The sequence below is a fragment of the Heliconius melpomene genome, chromosome 10 (assembly GCF_056956725.1).
Source record: "Heliconius melpomene rosina isolate 202511_hmr_F chromosome 10, ASM5695672v1, whole genome shotgun sequence".
Taxonomy (NCBI): Eukaryota; Metazoa; Arthropoda; class Insecta; order Lepidoptera; family Nymphalidae; genus Heliconius; species Heliconius melpomene.
In genome coordinates, this window is record NC_140398.1 from 17,963,819 (window position 1) to 17,984,927 (window position 21,109).

Below are 21,109 nucleotides of genomic sequence, written 5' to 3' on the forward strand. Positions count from 1 at the left end.
ATCTAGAAGTTTTATTAAATATTAATCACGGCCAAGTAGAGATTTTTTTTAAATTTATATTTTTAAATGTAAAAAAAAAGAACTTGTATAATCTGTGGAATGACAACGTCATATTACATTTTTTATCATTTTTATCTAGTTATCAGTTTGTCAATTTCCGTACTCAAATGCAGAATGTTGACTAAATTATCAAATTTTTCGTACATTTCTGTATTATATTTAATAATATTTACATCAAAATGTTATTCAAATGATATATTAGGATGCGGCGGATTTGTAAAAAGTCACACCAGCTTGGATTTTTCTAAAATTGAAATCGGCTTGTAAGTAACCTTAAATTTTTAATTTAATCTTATTAGTATGACCTACATGCAAAATAAATGTAAAGATTAATTCTTTTTATTTTATATTTATAGATATACTAAAGAAGGAAGCCTAAAAGAAAAAACAGAATGTGCGCCAACTAATGGTTATTATTTCCTACCCTTATATGAAAAAGGAGATTACGTTCTTAAGGTGCACCCACCTCCCGGCTGGAGTTTTGAACCTTCTGAAGTAGAATTAAATATAGATGGTGAAACAGACGAATGTTCTACAGGCTTAGATATAAACTTCTCATTCAATGGATTTGGCATAACTGGCAGAGTTATAACTGCTGGCCAAAAGCAAGGTCCTAGTGGAATAAATGTACAATTAATAAATGCAAATGGCGATGTCAGAAAGACGGTGACTTCAGTGGGTGGAGATTTTGATTTTACTCCTGTGATACCTGGCAAATATGTTGTGAAGGCATCTCATGCCAAGTAAGTTTAAAAACAATGTATTGATTGATGATTTGAGACTTATAATCAGAGACAATAGCATCTGAATGTAAACGCGATTGTTGTATATTTTCAATTTATTTCCCTAATTTCTGCTTTGGTAAGACTTAGTTCTGCCACTCAATGCACAGTGCCTTAGCAAGAGTGAGTTAATGCTAAGTATTCATCAAGAGGGTCAACTGTAAACGCGACAGGTTGTTCATGTGACTAAAAACTACAGGTTGTGAGTTCAATCCCCACTAAAAGAAATGAAATATTTAATATTTTAATTCCTTCACTGTGGTGTAGAAACCAAGTGTGGTATTTAGCTCCACCACTAAACATGCAATGTCTTCAGTCTTTGGCAGAAAGTGGGCAGTGAAGTGTCTTATTGCTAAACCCCCTCTGCCTACCCTACTACATTGAGGATCAGCAGTGTAAAAAAATCACATAGTATATGTTGTATTCCTTTTATAGATGGAAATTAGAACCATCACAAACGGTAGTCCAAGTTAAAGAAGGCAATACAGCTTTGCCTGTGGGCTCTCTTGGTGTAAAGGGCTATGATGTAACAGGTTCTATAACCTCATTTGGTAGCTCTATTAGTGGTATTTATGTTCTATTGTATTCAAAAGAGGTATGTATTATTTAATATTGATATTAAATAAGGAAATGTAATAATTATCAATGCTTTTGAAATTATAAGAAAATTAAGGAAATTTTGTAAAAAGGAGCAATGTAAGATTTTTCTATTCCTCTCTCCTATCTGCTATAAAGGTGGAACAGTATCTTGACTGTAAACTCAATGGTTGTGGATTCAATCCTCATTCAGGGAAATAAAATGACTGTCATTTGTCTGCTCTGGTTTGTCTGGTTGGTCAAGACATGTATGATGTTGAATTTTCACTTAGAATGTAAATTTTAGGTGGAAAGTGAAAAACATATAGTGTGAGACTGGGAAAATGCATATTTAATGTAACACAGTTTTTATATATTAATTCAAAATTTTATACATTAATTCATAATTTTCATCTTCATTTATTATTTATTAACTCATTATATAATTGACTTATTTCAATAGGAAAAACCCAAATTCCGTGTAGAAGGTTGCAAGACGGCATTACTCCAAGGTGTTCCAGATGCTCCCATATGTTATTCCATAACTGATTCCTTAGGGGAATTCAACTTTGGGCTTGTTCCAGCTGGAGAATATAAACTTTTAGCACTATCTAAGTCCCCTGGGCAAGGATTGATTAGTTATAATATAAAACCTGATGGTGTGCCATTCAGTGTGCTACATGATAGCTTGTATATTAGAAATGCTTTTGAGGTTAGTATTAAAACTATTTTTTTATACACACTACTGACATTCAATGCAGTCAATCAGGGCACAAGTGTGTGACTGAAATGCAACTGGTTGTTCGGCGACTCCCACTTGAGGAAATGAAATATTTATATTAATTTATATTTTCATTTCTTCACTCTGATGTCTAGACTAACGTGGTGTTAAGCTCCGCCCCTCAACACGCAATGCCTCCAGAATTTGGCAGATAATGGGGGAATGGAGTGTTTTAATACAAAGTTTTCTCTGTCTATCCTGCTGTGTGATACAGTGTTAAGTTGATTTTTTAAAATACATATATAATTTTTACTCAGTATATAGATACAGTGTACAGGACAGTGTCAGTCCATGACTACCAGTGAAACCGCAGATAAAAACTACTAAATATGATTTTATTATTCATTCTAGTAGTATACTAATAAATATGATTTTATTATTCATTCCAGGTCACTGGATTTACTGTAATAGGTTCAGTACACTCCAAACTAAATGGTGAAGGGATGTCTGGAGTGAGAGTACTGTTAAATAGTGAACCTGTAGCCAATTCTGATTCCAGCGGTAAATTTACACTTGCCGAACTCAAACCTGCTACTTATGTACTTAATTTTGAACATGGTGGGTGTTTTTTTTATTAAAATAAAAGATAAATGGCTTATTAAGATTAATATTTCACGATAACCTTTCTTAATCAATAAAAACAAGACAAAGCGCAGCGTTGAGTTCTGGCGAAAACTGGGTGGTGCAGAAGGAAAGGAGGGTTTAACTAGGTTATATCTGTCTACCCCTTTTTATGCAGGTTACAGCGTAAGGCTGTATTTATTTAATTTCATAACAACAAAATATCCTTTTAGTTTCACACTGAATCCTGCACAGGCCGAGGGAATCTGAACACTCTGTTCCCATTAAGACTCTTCTGTCCTCAACTATCGCCGAATTCTTAAGGCATTGGCATTGCAGAAATTGAGTGGCGGAACTCAACGCTGCGCTTTGTCTTCGACAGAGCGTCTCTTATATCTTGCAAATCCTAATAAAATAATCATCTTTTAAATTACGCGACTTGGTTCTAGAGGTGCCGTCTTCATCACCTGAGGTAAAATCTTTTTCTTTCGGTCAGGATTTCTTCGAGTACTTTCCCTTTCTGCTTTGATCGCCTTTTTCGTACGAACACTACATGGACGGCCAGATCTTTTTCTGTCACCAGCAGAGGCGGTTTCATTATACCTATGAATAGACCCAGTACACCAACAATTGACTAATTGATATTATATGGAGCATATGGGCGATTTTTAAAATTGTATTTCTCTCCATAGCTAGTTTTTGTAATGCAATTACAGTGATTTGGTTCTCTTTATCACGCTACTCCATTTTGATTTCAAAATATTATACAATATAATGCCGTGAAAATAAAAAAATAAAAACAATGAACAATCGTATAAAATGATAAAATACAGAAGTCATATTTTGTTTATTTTCAATTGTAACAGTGTTTATGGCCAAACTAAGTATAGACTTTTCATTGAACAGAAAAATGCCAATTCGACGAGCTACCACTCCACATTCTACCCACCGGCCTACCCCACGCAGTGCGGGCGGCGGCGGCGAGGTGGCGCGTGTGCGGGTCGCTGACCCCGCCGGAGGCGCGGCGCGTCTCGCTGAGGGACCAGCGTGGCCACGGTGGTGACGTCACAGCGGGGAACGACGGTGAGATAGTGCGTGCGTGTGTGTGTGTGTGTGTGTGTGTGGGAGAGAAATCAGCGCGGGTACGGCGATGACGTAACGGCGGGAGATCACATCTGTAGACGTGAGATCCCATGTGTGGATGTGAGATCACATATGTGGATGTGATATCAAATCAGATATTTGCTGAACAAACACATATTCTAAAAAGGAGCAAATAGTCTAAAATAAATAAAAAATGTAATCAGTTTCACGTTGTATCTCGCATGCAGCAGGGTAGGTAGAGGGAACCCGGTGCATATAAATATGACACTCTGTTCCCCTCTTTCCGCCGGATTCTGAAGGCATTGCGTGGTGAGTGGCGGATATCATAGTCGCACTTTGTCTCGATAACAAAGTGAAAATATAAATTTAAATAAATATTTCATTTCCTCGAGTGTCATTGAACGCAATTAGTCGTAGTTACAGTTCCTAAACTATTGTAAAAAGAAAGGAAAATATATTTTATTTTTTTTTACTTTGGACTTATTTATATATTGTTTTTTTTAGGTAAATGGTGTACATTCTTGGCGTCTGGCACTTACACAGCCAAAGTGGAAGTTAGTGAAAAGGAACAGAGAGAAGGATTACAGTAAGTTTAGATGCTGCTTTTTTAAGCTTCATGCTGTATCTTGCATGTAGCAGGGTAGGCCAAGGGAGCCTAGTGTTAAGACACTCCGCTCTCCACTTTTCACCGAATTCTGGAGACATTGCTGGTCAAGCGGCGGAACGCATCGTCATGCTTTACAGTGGTACGCTTGCCCGGTCAGGTTCTTCCCAGAGGCGCAGTCCGTGGTGGTGTCGGCGGCGGTGGGTGGCGTTTCGTTCAGCCAAGTGCGCGCGCGCGTGTCTGGGCGTGCGGCGTGCGGCGCGCACGCGGCGCGCTGCGAGGGCGCGTGCGTGGCGCTACGCGTACTGGCGCCCGACGGCCAGTATGTGGGCGCACCCCGGTTCACGGTCGTTAAAGGTTGGTTCCGATTCGAATCAAAGTATGAAAACTTTTTTAATAATCTTTTTGTTTTGTCTTCTGATTTGTACCCGTTTGCAAAGGAAGGGTTGTGTTTTTGCGCGTATCTTGTATGTATATATATATATATTTTTGCAAGTATGTAGTATTCTATATTAACACTATATTAGGATCACTGAAGTGATACAAATAAAAAAATACATTGAGAATATTTAAAAACATAGATAGACGCGAATAGTACTAATAGTTTACTTTTATGCACTGTGCTTAACCTGCCTTAGATCAAATCCTCACATTTTTAACTCCAATGAAATAATAAAATTTTGCTGCTGTTAAGGTCTTTTTTTATATATAATTTTTATTTATAAAGACAATTTATCCACTTTGCATTTTTTGTATATATTTTCATTGACAATTTAATCAACCTCTTTTTGGTTTTTAAGTCAAGTTTCAACAGAAAAGGCAAAATTGTCACTAAATATTATAAGAGTATCTTATTATATTAGATTAAATACATTATAACACAAATTAGAAAAGATTTTTTTTATTTATTGTAGTACACTTCCGACGAAGGCAATTGTGTATATTAGAACTATATTAAAGAATATATATACTACGTCATAACTTTTGAAGTTATTAAGTAAAAGATTGTATGATTGAATTAGAATTCAATGAAGCTGATTCATCCTGAGAGATGAGGTGGTGAGAGGATGAATCAGCTTAGTGATGATCCATGAATTTGGTTTGGTTTTAAATTAATTGAAATCCGATATTGGTATTGTCTAGATAATGTGTCACTATAAAATAAAACTGTTAATACAAATTAAAATGTACACTGTTTAGTAAGCAATTAAAATACATTCATTACATTTTACCAAATTATAATTGCAAAATAATCAATTCTGCATACCTACCCTATGTACATACAGGTGGAGAATACGTTTTCGAAGAAGTAGTTCCAGGTAGTGTGGAAGTATCCATAGGAGGTGTTGGGGAAGTTGGAGCTCTCGGACGTCCAGGGAGTGAAGGAAAGCTCTGTTGGGCACAATCAGCGCACAATGTGGCTGTGGCCACTCCACATCATGATGCACCACCTTTTGTATTGCAAGGATTAGCTATGGTCATCAGTAGTACTCATGAAATGGAGGTGAGTTTGCTTTATAAAAGAAAAAAAAATCAGCTTCACGCTGTATCCCCACACAGCAGGGTAGGCAGAGGGAACCTAATTTTAAGATACTCCGTCCCCCACTTTCTGCCAAATTTTGGAGGCATTGCGTGTTGAGTGGCAAAACTCACTCACTCATTTTCCGTCGACATTATTCCCAGCTTAAACTTCTTGGCTCAACGTGTGACTATGGAATATGTAGAAGAAGAGTCTTCATTGTCAATCAAGTCGCTGTTTATGTCTTTGGTAGACATTTTCTTCAAGTACTTTACTACTCGGCAGTTCATTTTTAAATGAATCTGTCTTCCGGAAATGGTGGCCTATTTAAGTATGTTTTTCCTCATGTTATAGATTAGAGGAGCGGGTAGAGGACATTTTATTTTTATTTTTGTGTGCACTACAAAAAATCCATAACAATTACTTTAGGGTCACCCCTCGTATATTAGATTTAGCAGATTTTCTATTATTTATTGCATTGACTACAATGTATTTGTAATTAATTACAGTAATTACTTATTTTACTTCACTTCACTTTATATATCATGTTGACAAAAATAATCAACCTTCAAACAAGAAATTTATGATCATACAATCAAAATCTTTAAGATAAACTTAAAGCATATATAAATATCATAAAAATTTAATCACCAGGTGGAATACTCACCTATTGAAGGCGAGATCGCGGGTTCAATCTCCCCTTTGGTATCAGTAGCAGTACCAGCGGGTCGTAGTCGCCACTGTGTGCCAGTAGCGCCCGCCTACAGATTGGTACCGAGAGGCTGTCACAGAGTGCAGCCGCCGGAGGTCATACTCAGTATGGGCGAAGAGGACAGAGTGCCGGTGAGTGTTCTTCGAAGGCGAGGTCACGGGTTTAATCTTCTCGCTGGTATCAGTCTTAATGTGTTTAAAAATATTGTATATCTTACGCATAGCAAGGTAGACAGAGGAGACTTGGGTCCCTAGTGTTAAAATACTCTGTTCCCATTAGGACATTCCCGTTCCACACTTTCCGCCAATTCTGGAGGCATTGCTTGTTCACTGGCGGACCTCAAGGCCGTGCTCTGAAAATATTATAAATGTTACATTTTTAAGCCACACCAGAGCTTGTTATATTTAAAATGGACGCTCCTGATAACAGTAGGTTTTTATACTTTTTCTTAAAATTCCCGTATTGTTCTTTTTTAAGTGTGGAATAACATTAAAAATATTCCATCATTCACTAATATCGCGTTTAATAAAACATAATTCTTTTTTTCTGTCTCCAGAGTGTAGATTTCGTCGCCACAGCTCATTCAGCCTACATAATAATATATTCCCCCGACCCTGCCTCCGATGTGGTGCTACAGATTATTAAAGACGGTCGCGAAGAAAATGTACCTCTGAAAGCGAAGAAACAAGATAATGAATATGTTTATGAACATACATTGTTTTTGGGTGAAGTAAGTAAAGTTAATTTATATGAACTGGATTATGTTTTTGTATTTTTTTTTCTTCTTTTATATTTTTTTTCTATGAACTGTTAAAATGATAGAGTAGTTTATTGTCTTTGTATGTATTTTGCATTCACACTTTGAAGTTAGTCAACTGATTTGATAACGTAGTGTAGACTTTTTGCGCTGATTTACATTGTCTATATGATAATGTAAATCAGCGCAATATATAGTGATTAACGACCGTTCCATTAGTGGTATTCTGTATTAGGTTTGATTCCTATTTGAAACAACTAAATGTCATTTCTCAACTTTCGCCCAATTATCGAGACATTGAGTGTTGAATGGCATAATTTAAGGTCGCGTTTTGTCTATAAAACAGGTAAATGAAAATAATCTGAATATTCGGTTTGGATAATCGATCTCTATATTCCAGAGTGAAGTGGTGACTCTCTCCGCCCAATCGTCCGCTCTTCTCTTCTCTCCTCGTGGACCGCAGCGTGTAGTGGGCGGCGGGCGCTGTGAGCGAGCGCTGGTACTGAGGGGGTCGCGAGCTTTAATATTGAAAGGGAAGATAGTGCCTCCAGTTGATGGTGTAGTGGTTACTGTGGAAGGAGGTAGGCAGTTCTTTTACAGATGTTTTTGCCAGCACCACTTTAAATGAAACCACATTTTAACTACTTTATTAAAGCCTACACACGGGACATGGGACACCCTGCATGTGGTTCAATATTTAATTTTACTAAAATGCGTTAAAAAGTTATTGGATTTCAATATAAAATAGAAATTATACCGATGACAAAAACTTAGTTTCGGCCGAAACTAATGGTAGAGCTTTGGGAGGAGGAGGTTCGGTTTCGGCCGAGAATCTTGTTTTAGGGTAAATTAGGTAACATTAATAATCAATAACATATAATTTTTTACTTCACAGGTGATACAAAACTAACTCAATCTACCCTCCAAGATGGTCTCTACAGTTTCGGTCCACTCGACGCCTCAGTAACCTACAGCATAACAGCTCAGAAGGACTCCTACGTATTTGGTCCACGACAGCTCAATGGTGAAATAGGCGCCCATAAGTTGGCTGAGATCGTCGTGTCTTTGGTCGATGACGCTAATGAACAGCCTTTGGAAGTAAGAGGAAATTTAATACATATTTTTTCAATTCACTTTCTATCCCGCATATCAAGAGTACAAAAAAGAAGACACTAGTCCCCACTCAATTTATGATACATTGCGTGTTAAGAGGTGGAATACAATGCCGTTATTACCTGAAGGAGGAAGTGACAATAAATTCATTTCTCCAAGTGGGAATCGAAACGATAGTTGTTTTGTTTACGATTACTATGATTTCTCGTTATTTATTTGTTATGTGTAAGATTTATGAGCTATGGATGAGACCCGTTATGATAACAATAACACTGACTCCTTTAATTGAATATTAATATTCAATTCCAAACTATTCTAAAATAGTACTTTGTTAAAAACTCCAGGGTGCGTTAGTGTCAGTGAGCGGTGGAGCTTTTCGTCGTAATGCAGCAACAGCACAAGATGGCCGGTTACGTTTTAGCGCACTGTCCCCCGCGCAGTACTACGTGAAACCAAACATGAAGGAGTTCCGGTTCAACCCTCCACATGTTATAGTAACTGTTGACGAGGGGAGGGAGTATAGCGAGGTGTTTAGGTGAGTATTTTGAGATATTGTTTGTGATATCAATTCCCAATCAGAAAAAAAAATCCCTGATGTAGTTGTGTCAAGAGAATGATTTAGATTATGAAGACATAATGCCAAATAATGGTATTACTTGAAAGTTTCTGTGCCATAGCTTCATTTCTATTAAAGTGTTCATGAGTCGCTTGCACGCACTTCATCGTTCTTTCACAATAAAAGGAAAAACAATAATATAATATATCGGCTCTTGGTTGGAGGATAGGCGAGCTACGTGGTTCCGTCGTATAATTATTCTGAGACAAACAGACAAAAATTTTAAAAGTCATTGTTTTGGGTTCTATATCTTCCAAGTACAGACCCTCTTACGATTTTATTATAAGTATAGATGAAACTAAAATAAAATTCCCAGAGGCGTCCGCGTGGCGTGGTCAGTGCGCGGCCGCGCCATCTCGCTAGGAGGCGCGGGCGCGGCGCGAGTACCGCTGCGGGCGCGCCCTCTGCCCCCTTCGCCCGCCTGCCCCCAGCAGGACGCCGCCACCGATGCCGGCGGCTACTTCAGGTACGTGCGCTCCATATGCTTTATGGTGGCCTGGTACGTGCGGTAATGATAAAGATGTAAACTTTGTGGGTTCGATCCGCACTCGAGGAAATGAAATATTTACTTAAATTTATATTTGCGTTTCTTCGCCGCACTCTGACTCGCTGATGTCGAGTCAGAGTGCGGCGTTGAGGTGCGCCACTCAACACGCAATGCCTCCAGAATTCGGTGGAAAATGGAGAACGGAGTGTTTCAACTGGCTTCCCTCTGCCTACCCTCCTGGGTACGGGATACATAGTAAAGTTTTGATTTGATTTCATTTTTATAATATTAATATAATGCAATATTAATTGTAGACATAATACATATGTATGTGCGTAAACATATTTATATATATAATACATATATGTGTGTGTGTCTGTGTGTCGTTTTTTCTAGATGGCAAGCCATTACAAATTATGTTTTGATGACTGTTTCAGAATTCGCGGTCTTCTTCCTAATTGCGTGTACCAAATAGAATTAAAAGAATCTTCTGAGCCGGAGTTGGCAGGCATTGAGCTGGCTAAAGCGCTGCCCTTGATTGAAGTAAGATGTTATTTTTGGAATTTTAATTGTTTGTAATTTTTTACTTGTCAACTTTTTGGAATCTTAAAATACATGTTTTATGCTGTATTTCATCCGAGTTACCTATAAGCATAAAAAAACTGTATTACTTACAAAAAATGTATCATTTCCAGATGAAAGAACAAGACGTGGAAAACGTACGCCTAATAGTAATACAACCAAACCAAGTGACAGACACTAACGTTTTAGTCCGTTCACCGAACATCGAGCACTACCGCTCCCTCCGTCTTACCCTCAGTCTGGAATCAAACCCACACAGTCCCATATATAACACGAAGTTGGACCCTAGTGGTTATACCCAGGCCAACAACCCAGGTCTGATGTACACTCTGCCCCGACTGCCGGTTGATAATAAGACGTACGTGATACAGGTGGAGTGCACTTTATCTAAGGTCACTCATGTTTACGAGGACCATGTGTTTTATTTTGCATCTGATGGAAAATTTAGAAGTTTTGATGTCGATTTTGTTGCCAAGGTTTGTGGATTTATTATTCTTTTTTTATATTATTACATTGGAAGTCAGATGTTTGTGGGGAAATTTAATTAAACAATTTAATTATTAACCAAAAAAAATGTTTTCTCTTTTCTGTTCTGGTAAAGCAAATCATATTATTGACTTCACATTTAATACTCGGTATAGTTCGAATTTAGAGGGAAAACAAAGCGTTCTGATACAAGTTTTCTTTATCTATCTGCCGTTGGTTGGAATGTGTGAAGTTATAAGAACTTATCGATTACAATGTCTACCAAAATTGAAATAATATCATGCCCCTAAGATGAGAATAGAACCCACAGCTATTGCATTTACAGTAAGTATCTTCAACAAGGCCTTTTGATGTCGTTTATACAGATATACTAGTAGTCTGATTAATCAATTAATTCCCCACATTTAGGTAAAATCTGCGGAACAAGAGCTCCGTCAAAGCTCGTTCCTAGCGCTGCCGCTGGCGGGCGCGCTCGCCGTTCTCTACTGGCAGCGAGATCGCCTGCGAGCTTTCGCACCGCAGCTTTCACGAGATTTTAGACGGAGAACGTAGACCTTACGTGTTTTTGTGTGGTATTTTTATGTTCGTTGCGACGGAGAATATCGACACTATGTTACCGCACTATACATTATGTCATTAATCAAATATTAGAAAACAATAGAACCTTTATTGATAGACCAAAATCTACGTATATATTACACGCGCAGTAAATAAAAATAGGTTTTTTTATAGTTATTTGGGAAATAACTCTAATTTTTTTAAATTAAATTGGAATACGTTAGTATTATTATTGAATTTGATTTGATGAATCCAAGAAATATTTTATATTAATATTAATTATAATAATTATAATTGGAAAATAACTTCCTTTTATAGTGCAAAGGTGTTTGAAACGTAAGAGAGGTCATGTTTCTATGATAGAATTGATGTAATTAATTTATATAACATTTTTACTTGAGATCATTTATGTTACTTTTGTTTTTTTTTTCTTTAGGCAGAGGGAATTTAGGAACCAAATGTTAAGACACTCCGTTCCCCATTTTCCGCCAAATTCTGGAGACTTTGCTTGTTGAGTGGCGAAACTCAACGACGCGCCTCGTAACCAGAGCAATGAAATGGAAATATTTCATTTTCTCCAGTGGAAATTGAACCCAAAAACTTATAGTCGCGCGCTTGTGCCCCTGCGCCTCGACTGGTCTCAACTGTTATTTGATAAGTAATGAAAACAATATTTTATTTTATATTTTGCACCTTATATTTATATTTTAGTGCAAATTTAAAGACGGTTCAGGGGCAAATGCTTGCTTCATTTAAACAAATGTAATGTATACTTATACTATCACTCATTTAGATAATGCAAGAGAAATAAAAAATGATACATATATTAACGTTTCCTTATCTAGGAAAAAACGAGAAATAATGTAAAAATAACAATCAATGCTGTTACAAACTTTAATGCTATTACAACATTTTAAAATAGCATTCAAAGCAATATTTTATCTATAATTTAATTTAATTAACAAATTGTTTAATTTAATAGGAATTATTGTCAAATTATTTTTATTAATTTATATTTTATTGTCGGTTGTCGGTTTTTGTTTGTAGGTTAAATGAAGTATTGATAAGATTTAAGTGAAATAAATGGAGTGTGAAATATTACGATGTTTTAATTATCTGTGTAGACTTTTAGTTGTAAATTATGCTAGTGAGGGTAGGGAATATAAATACCGTGGAAAAACTTTGGAATTTATGTAACTAAGTATATCGTAATGTTAGCCAATTTAACTTTACTTAAAGGCTATGAAGAATGTTATCAGATATTATATTTTAGATATTTAGAAGCAATTTATTTTGTTGTATATCACTTTATACGATTTCAATGAAAGTATCATGGCTTTGAATTGTTTTGCAGAAATCAAGCAATATGTTATATATATTTTAATTTAGGAGATGAACTTTTCAACTCCAACGTGAGTACAGCCTGATTAGTTATAAGCAACCGAACAGCACGACAATGGAGAAATCAATCTTTATTTTTTTATTATTTGCCTTTGGAGTATAAAAATGGGCGAATAAAACTGTTTTGATATTAAATAACTAAAAGTAACAAGTAAAATCCTTTTTTCCTGTTCTAATCACTTTATTTACTAAACATTATACTAATATTTGCATTAAAATTTACAATAAATATTTTATAATCTACATTTTGACATTAACGTGTGATTAGTTATCTGTAGCAGCTGTACCGTTGATTGCATTCCGCCAACGAGTGTGCGTGATGGTCCCAGAGGCGCGCGTTTTCGCGACTGTTGATAAAATAAAATTATATATATTTTTGTACTTTTATTATTTATAATAACTAAACTTTACAAAATATGTTCATCTTCACGCTGTATCCCGCATATTTCGCGGAAGGAACCTAGTATTAATAGACTTGTTTTATACTTTCCGCTTAAATTAGAGATATTGCGATTGCGTGTTGAGTGGCGACGCGACGCTTTGAGTTCCGCCACTCAACGCGCAATGCCTCCAGAATACGGCGGAAAGTGGCGAACGAAAGTTTCTAAATGGGAAGAGTGTGCCCTAACATTAGGTTCCCAGGTTCCCTCTGCCTACCCTGAAGCTAAAAAATAATAAGACAATTTCAGGCAATGAAAACTTACTTGACGAAATAAAGTTCAAAAGCAGCAAAGAAGTTTTGGTTCGACCTCGCGTGCAGTCTGCATAGGCGCAGCTTTTCACATTCTTCCTCATAGCTAAAAAAAATAAGGCAACAAACTTTAATATACTTATACCTTTTTAAAACCAGAGATATTTATTCGTTGGATTTTTTGATGTTCAGTGAAAATTATGATTAGGGACAACCTTCTATATTCTTTCTATATTAGAATTAGGTATAGATATATCTTTTAAAAATATTTTAAATGGAATCAACATAAGATCTTAGAGAAAGACATGACTATTGTATCAAAGCTATTATACTACTTATTACTAATAATTTAATTAAAAAATATATAACAGACTAATACTTATTACAAAATTGAAACAAGACTTACCTTCTCTTTGATCTAATTTTGCGCAAGTCATACTTTGAGAAACCGCTATTCATCAACCATGGATTGATGAATCGCTTTGACAGCTCGTGAAACGAATTATCTTCAAGAGATTCTGAAATCATGTGAATTATACAACTATGTTACTTTTGTTATATTCATTTTATATTTAATATCTATATATATATATATATATATAAATATATTTATTATTATCGCCAGTCGTAATGCGGGGCACAAGCGTGTGACTGTAGACGCGACAAGTTGTGGGGTCAATACCCACTCGATCAATACTGCTCCAGAATGAATAGAAAATAGAGCAAAATAAAATAATAATGTGTCACTAAATTAAAGACACAATATAATAAAAACATAAAAGACTCACCTGTTGGTATACTTAAAGGTTGACACTGCACCACACACAGCACAACTGCCACAAGAAAAATTGCCTCATACATTTTTTTATATAAATCGTTAAATTCTACTCAAATGTATTTTCTTTAATCTGTAATCAAATGTAACGAAAATGCTTTAGTTTCAGTATATATATATACAGGAAACCCCCACCAGATGAAAGGACAGTATGAACGCAAGTATGACGCGTTTCGCGCTCTCATTTTTTGTGTAAATTTATAATATCAATTATTAAGATTAACATATAGTACAAATAGATTTCATCTTTATGCAGTTAAGTTATATTTAAGTAATCACGTTGGTTCATATTTTTATTCAAAAACCTATTCAGGTTCACGCTATATCCCGCATATAGCGGGATATAGCAGATATAGTGGGCACAGGAACCTGGCGAGAACACTCCCCGTTCCCAACGCACCGCCTAATTTTTAATGGGTTCTTGAGTGACGGAACTCAACGTCGCGTTTTGTCTTCTTGCCTGAGTGAGGATTGATATAATTCGTTCGCTTAAGTGGGAATCGAACGCACGACCGGCACGTTTACAGTAGGTGCCTAGGTAAAGTACCTATGCCTTCGGCCACGTTGAACAGAGCGGGTGACATGTTGCTGGCAAATGAACCAGGTAACATTGTTTTAGAAATGGACGGAAAGTGACAGGAGATAGGAAATCTGAGGCCAGTGCGACATTAGCCAAAAGTTATGACCATGAGAAATGCGAGTAAATCTACGGCACTTTATAAGGACAATATCCGTAATTTAAAAGAAAAATTAGAAGTATATCACATCAAAAGCACGGAATCCTCCGGAAGGCTTGTATAAGGAGTTTGATAACAGTCCACGAAGCGATAGAGTTGGATATGCAGAGACTGTAGCGGTTGGCCTTTGGCTACCTACACGCTAGGGATGAACTTGTGTAACAGATTGTCAAACTTTTCTAGTTGCTCAGCAAAATATACGTACAACGACCGAATAAGAATTTTAACAATAAGAACGTAAAGGAAAACGAGAAAGAAGTCCGCATTCCAATTCACAGTGTTCTTTCAGATTTATTCCAAAGGAACGTTGGCAAATATTAAGTAGGTATGACGCATTTTAAACTGTTCATACGTAAAAAGTTATTTGTATATTATTATAGTATTTGTACTTTTAATAAAGATTGATAATTCAAAGATAAATACAGCATCTGGTGCAAGCTGGTTTTATTTTCGATTCGTATTTTGAAATACATTTATTTTTAGCTCAATTCTGTATAAAATCGTGTTTTGCTTATTAGAGACTACATTTAACTATAAATTAACGAATTTTATCTGCACGCGGCATTCCGCGTACAGTAGGACCTAGAGTGAGGACACTCAGTTTAAATTTTCGAGACCTTGTGTGTTGAGTGGCTGAACTCAACGCCCCACTTTATTTTGGTACCAGAGTCGAACCAAATACCCGGCGTTGAACGCAGCGTGCATGTAGGAACATTTGTGATGATGCCAGTAATACTCAAGGTTGTCCCACATCTTGTCATCGTTGGTAGACTTTTCAGATTTGAATTGGATCAAAAAAAATATTATAAACAAAGAACCTGACTGCATAAAATGAAAAAGAAACGAAAAATAAGATCAATACTTCATTAGATTGAACAGTCGAGCCCTTTTAAATTTCACAGGGTTCCTTGTGAAGATTTAATTGTTTGAGGAATAGGTTCCGACGTTTAATTCTAATGAAGTTGGGTTTTTCTTTTTCTTCAGTTGTTTTGTAGCTTTTGTATTCAAACCTCAGTGTTTTCCATTATTTAGGTATAATAATTCTTGAGTCCACACTTTTTTGATGAGCTTTGATAGTAGGATTATAAAACGGAACATTTTGCAGTGTTATTGTTTCCTTGAGAGAGTTAATATCGTAGAGATTTAAACCTGTTGACCGTCAACTTATGAATTCGAAAATTACCAAGAATGTTCGACGAGACAACTTTATATTGTTATACTTACTTATATCTAAAACTGGCACAATCGTGATTGAATCCCTATTCAGCGATACGGGATACTTCACTTGACATCATTTGAAATTTATTTATTTTTTGTTGAAAATATGGCGTGGGGTCGAGGCTGGTTCATTTTTACTATTGTCAAATCTTTAGTGATGATCGCAAAGTAAAGACCAATCGATTGACGTCATTTTTTTCTATCAGAACCGGTTGGTAGGGTTTTTTCTCTATCATATGGCACTTTTGCTATTTATAGAAAATGAATAGCAGAAGGTATATGAAATATATAAATATATATAGGCTTTAGCCCCCTTGGATGCAGCATGAAGTCAATCGCTACCTACATATCTCTGTGCCCATGATGAAAAGAAAGTCTTATGAAAACTTTACGAAAAGGAATGTTATTGTGAATGAGTGTGGTCTTTTTAATTCACAAATGTGAGTACAAGTATATTACGGACTTATACTATATTAAGTTACAATTTTCTTATTGTGGAAGAAACTTTGGTAAATATTTCATCATGTTTTTGATGCTATTGTGGACATATCGGTGCAAAACAGGTAAACATTGTGCAACTTCGTTTTAAATAAAATATTAAAAAATCTGTCACATTACATTCTTATCATGTTCTTAATTAGAAAAAATATAAATTTAATATATAATTTTTTTATACCTTAGTACTTACAATTTCTTTATAAATAAAATTTAGTTCCTCTTTTTAATACAAGATGTCGATACTAGGATTTATTTTTAATAGTAATGCGAATAAAATAATATTATTACATTTAGATCTTATTAAAAATTTTACATTACGTGAAAAAGTTTGTATGCATTATGAAAAGAAATTGATTACTTGACCAAAATCATAATATAATTTATTTTAATGAGTCGTCTATTCCATACTAGATGACGCTAAATGTAGTTATGTCATAAATTACTAGAACCTTCGCGACTTATCCACAAACTTCTCGACAACAGATTGCGCTGAATGAACAGTATATAAGCACAGAAACTTGCCGACCCGCCAGACGCCAGTCCTACGTAAACAAACAATTGAACGTACGTAGTATTACCAAAGAAACGAGACGATAAAGTCGAGCTAAAATGTCACTAGTTCCATATTGGTTGAGGCATTTACGAAATATTGCCCACCGGGATCCGGTTTTGAGGATTTTAGAAGATCCATTCGCTGTTTTCGCTAAGGATCCATTTTTTAAGGACCCAGTAAAGTTTATGCGACAAGTGACAGCACCATTGGAAAAAGAGCATGGAATTGACGGTGTCTACTCTGATTCGGAACTCAAAATCGATGGGAAAAAGGTAGAAGTACATTTGGATGTCCAGAATTTTACTCCAGAACAAATCGAAGTCAAGACAGTTGGTAATGAAATCATGGTGGAGGGAAAAAAAGAGATTAAGAGAGAAGATGGCTGGACCAGAAGTCATTTTGAGAGAAGATTCTTGCTACCTGAAGGTTTTCCTCCTGAGAGAGTCGAATGTCATTTGGATAAAGGGAAGCTTAAGTTGATCGCTTTCCGTTCTGAGCCTCTAGCGGAAAGAAATATACCCATCCAGGATAAAAGTGACAGTGACAAGTCTTAAAAAATATATGGTATATTTCTAGTCTTAATCAGAAAATATAAAAAAAAAAAATGTCAATTTTCGTGATTTCTTTTCAGATTGATTAGATTAGTTTGTGTGTAATGCTAAAATAAATTTTAATTACTGTGTTGTGTTTTTATTTTCTTTATACTTTATTAAATAGTTAAAACATAGAAATTGTAATCTTAGATTGACCGTCGTGGCGTAACGCGATGGTTGTGGATTCCTTTCTCATTCGTGGGAGATGAGTTATTTTAATTTCATCGCTTTGGTATAAAGCTAAAATGCTATCGTATGATATATTCTTAATAAACCATATAGGTACATTGACAATATTTTTTTGCCAAACGTCTTTTTTAGTCTTAACCCACTCTTACAAATAATGGCAGCTGGGTAAGGAGCTCAAAGCAGCGCCTGGGATTTACACCGTACTTAAGGGGTCCCTTAGAAATACGTATTAACGCCCATCTTCGTTATCTGAGGTCCTCTTTCTATCGACTATACCTAATTCGAAACGATTCACCTAGCGCCATCTTAGAAGAACATTCTAGATATGATGATAGTTCTAGTTCTATACACAGAGATATCGCTACACCTCTCGCTTACATATCTACTGTGTACCTGTATTATTTTATAAACATTTAGGATATTCAGGTGAAACACAATGTATCCCGCACATAACAGGGTAGGCCGTAGAAGGACCATGGGAATATAGTGTTAGAACGCTCCGTTCCCTTTAAGATAATTGCGCTCTCCACTCTCCATCGAATTTAGGAGGCATTACGTGTTGAGACTTGAGTGGAGTTGAACTCAACGCCATGTTTTGCCTCGTTATTTTGCGAGAAAATAAAAATAAAAATTATTTCCGCGAATGGGAATCGAACCTATAACTTATCCTCCATTTATATTATCTTATTCCTGTAATAAAACTACTTAATACTAACACAAACGTCTAGATAACAGACAGTGGCCGTCGATCGTATCAGAGAGTATTTATACGGTATATTTTCAGCTCTCCTACATCTTAATTTAACTGATAAAATATTTGACGTTTCAATTGCGGCCCAAATTGATACGCACTCAGTCTGCATCATTAGATTTCCTGGAGGTTTTTATAAAATTAAAATCTATTATAAGAGTAGAAGACTAGTCTTTAAAGTAATGTGAGTTGATGAATCTACCATATTGTAAACATTGTGTATTAATTGATCAATGGAGTGCAACACCGCGTTCGTTGATCGTCCAATGAGATATGTGAAACTCTCTTCATGAAACCCCCCCACCGAGGCTACCGCACCAATTTCAGGATTGTATATCTTATAAAAATTTATAAGCTAAAATTTGCGGGAATATGCACTCATTTTGTATGATATAAATAAATAAAGATTTATAATTGCTTTTTTTCTATGAAGTACCTACGTAAAAATATTTACTTTATTTTTATTGTAAGTTCTCATTTCGTGCCAAGTTTTACTACTGTGGGTACTGTGGGTGTATGTACCCTAAACATTTTGATTAATAATAATATCTAATTTCATAAAGAATGCAGCTAAAACTGATTCATAAATGTTCTTTTGATTACATTGATTTAGAACATTGATTTTCTCTCTGTTTCTAGGGGCCACAGACCTATTTTTTTTTATATTAAATAAAATGATACTTTATAGCTTGAAAATACTTTATAAATGATACTTTATAGCTTGATACTTTCACGAGATTTCGAGACAAATGATCTTGACGGAGAACATAGTAAGGATAAGGATTCCGTTTTTACCTTTTGAGGCAGAAAACCCTAAAAATAAAGTTCATGTTGTCTCCTTCTCCGCGTTCCGTCACAGTGGTACGTCTGTCTTAAGCAGCAAAATTAAAATAGTTCATTTAAAGCGCCATCGAATCCACAACCTTAGCGCTTACAGACTGACCCTGTTCCACTGTGCCAATATTATACAAAATATGACCAGAGAACGCGTTTGTTATTAATATTAACATACAAATAGATTTCGTCCATCGTTCGAGAATTTTATCCAAGGAACACACACATGAATGAAAGAGAAATAGAAGGGTGTGTCTCACGGAATGAAACAACACCCTGTCAGGGCTATCACATCCTTAAACCAACGATAAAACAGATTTTTTCTTCGAATATGCAGTTAATGCTTTTACAGCGACATCGGTTGGGTAGGGAAGATGGTATTCTGTGGCTGCCTGTGAGGAAGTCGACGAATATAAGGGTGCCCCATGCGGGACCCGAACCTCAGCTTGTGGCCGTCGAGCGGACTGGAAAAGAAATCCGGACAGATATACCAAGTGAATACACCATAAATGAATCACAAAAGACAAGAAAGTGTGAAGAGCTCTCACCTAATGACTGTTCTGAAACACTTAACCAGTTAATGTTTCAGCCACTTTCCAGTTCCATGGTCAGGTCCTTGTCGTAAGGGGAAATAAACGAAATATGTCCGTATTAATCTAATGCTAAGTTTTATAATGATAAGTGTTATAAGCGCGTCAACTTCAAATATTTTAGCTTCACGCTTTATCCCTAGAGGGGTAGCTAGGTAACACGGACGGCAGCACGCTAACGTAATAAACGTTGGCTTCTTAAACTTTATTACAAATTCACGTTCATTTAAAAAATATTTTTCTAAAATAGTAATCACACATAATAATGTCCTATACATTACTTAGACAGCCCTAGCCCTTCCCCACACATATATTTGTCTAAGGCATGGTGCGGGTAATTTTATCGCAAGTGTATTTTGTAATCAATTACCTCGCGAAAATTACGTAATTATTATATAAATATGATCAATTCGGCGGAAAGTGGGTAGCGGACCGGCCATAATGGAAACGGAGAGTCTTAACACTAGGTTCCCGAGTTCTCTTTGCCTACCCATGGATACAGCGAGAAGCGAAAAAAAATATAGTCTATATTATTTTAGTAATATGATTTGTAGGAACTCTCGTGGCACAGCGGCACAGTTGTGGGTTCAATTTTAACTCTCGAGAATGAATTATTTTCTATTTCTTTGCTCATATAACAAGGCAAAGCGCGGTGTTCTGTTCCACCACTCACTCAACACTAGGTTTCTTGTTCCTACCCTGCTATACAAAGCGTAGAGCAACTTTTAAACTATTTTTTTTCGTCTTGAAAAAAAACTCTAACTGAACTACATTTGTAGAACTCTTTTCGTAGAGTCTTTTAATTTCTATCAGACAGTAGAGAGTGCGCCGCCCTCGAGGGCAGTTGTCGGGTCTATGTGTTCTTACATACATATATTTATAATATATAATTATGTATTTCTGTTGTGACGTTTTTAACTT

At 35.9% G+C, this 21,109-nt stretch overlaps 3 protein-coding genes across 3 annotated transcripts; 2 read left to right on the plus strand and 1 right to left on the minus strand.

The window, feature by feature from the left end:
* Positions 1–123: 123 nt before the first annotated feature.
* LOC146536051 (BOS complex subunit NOMO3) lies at positions 124–12,396 on the plus strand. Its single transcript, XM_085190949.1, has 18 exons — positions 124–323; positions 417–803; positions 1,278–1,437; positions 1,882–2,130; positions 2,589–2,757; positions 3,667–3,843; positions 4,369–4,450; positions 4,629–4,825; positions 5,755–5,972; positions 6,642–6,830; positions 7,256–7,429; positions 7,857–8,037; positions 8,352–8,554; positions 8,914–9,104; positions 9,502–9,651; positions 10,110–10,215; positions 10,368–10,730; positions 11,149–12,396. The coding sequence occupies exons 1-18, from the start codon at positions 175–177 to the stop codon at positions 11,290–11,292; spliced, it is 3,489 nt and encodes a 1,162-aa protein (XP_085047075.1). The 5' UTR covers positions 124–174; the 3' UTR covers positions 11,293–12,396.
* A 471-nt stretch (positions 12,397–12,867) lies between these two features.
* Positions 12,868–14,338, minus strand: LOC146536052 (uncharacterized). The gene is made up of 4 exons (XM_085190951.1): positions 14,179–14,338; positions 13,797–13,908; positions 13,404–13,496; positions 12,868–13,046 (listed from the first exon to the last, which is right to left on the minus strand). Exons 1-4 carry the CDS (start codon positions 14,249–14,251, stop codon positions 12,968–12,970), a joined length of 357 nt encoding a protein of 118 aa, XP_085047077.1. The 5' UTR covers positions 14,252–14,338; the 3' UTR covers positions 12,868–12,967.
* A 2,853-nt stretch (positions 14,339–17,191) lies between these two features.
* On the plus strand, positions 17,192–17,912 carry LOC146536053 (heat shock protein Hsp-16.1/Hsp-16.11-like). Its single transcript, XM_085191977.1, has one exon. The coding sequence runs from the start codon at positions 17,288–17,290 to the stop codon at positions 17,783–17,785; it is 498 nt and encodes a 165-aa protein (XP_085048103.1). The 5' UTR covers positions 17,192–17,287; the 3' UTR covers positions 17,786–17,912.
* Positions 17,913–21,109: the final 3,197 nt, after the last annotated feature.

Bases quoted from the DNA above. Each gene is read 5' to 3' on its own strand.
- LOC146536051 (XM_085190949.1), top strand. From the start codon at position 175: ATGTTGACTAAATTATCAAATTTTTCGTACATTTCTGTATTATATTTA. The intron at 2,758-3,666 runs GTGGGTGTTTTT...TTCATTGAACAG, and splicing joins TGTACTTAATTTTGAACATG to AAAAATGCCAATTCGACGAG. The intron at 6,831-7,255 runs GTGAGTGTTCTT...TTCTGTCTCCAG, and splicing joins GCGAAGAGGACAGAGTGCCG to AGTGTAGATTTCGTCGCCAC.
- LOC146536052 (XM_085190951.1), bottom strand. From the start codon at position 14,251: ATGTATGAGGCAATTTTTCTTGTGGCAGTTGTGCTGTGTGTGGTGCAG. The intron at 13,909-14,178 runs GTGAGTCTTTTA...ACATGATTTCAG, and splicing joins ACCTTTAAGTATACCAACAG to AATCTCTTGAAGATAATTCG. The intron at 13,047-13,403 runs GTAAGTTTTCAT...TTTTATCAACAG, and splicing joins TTTGAACTTTATTTCGTCAA to TCGCGAAAACGCGCGCCTCT.
- LOC146536053 (XM_085191977.1), top strand. From the start codon at position 17,288: ATGTCACTAGTTCCATATTGGTTGAGGCATTTACGAAATATTGCCCAC.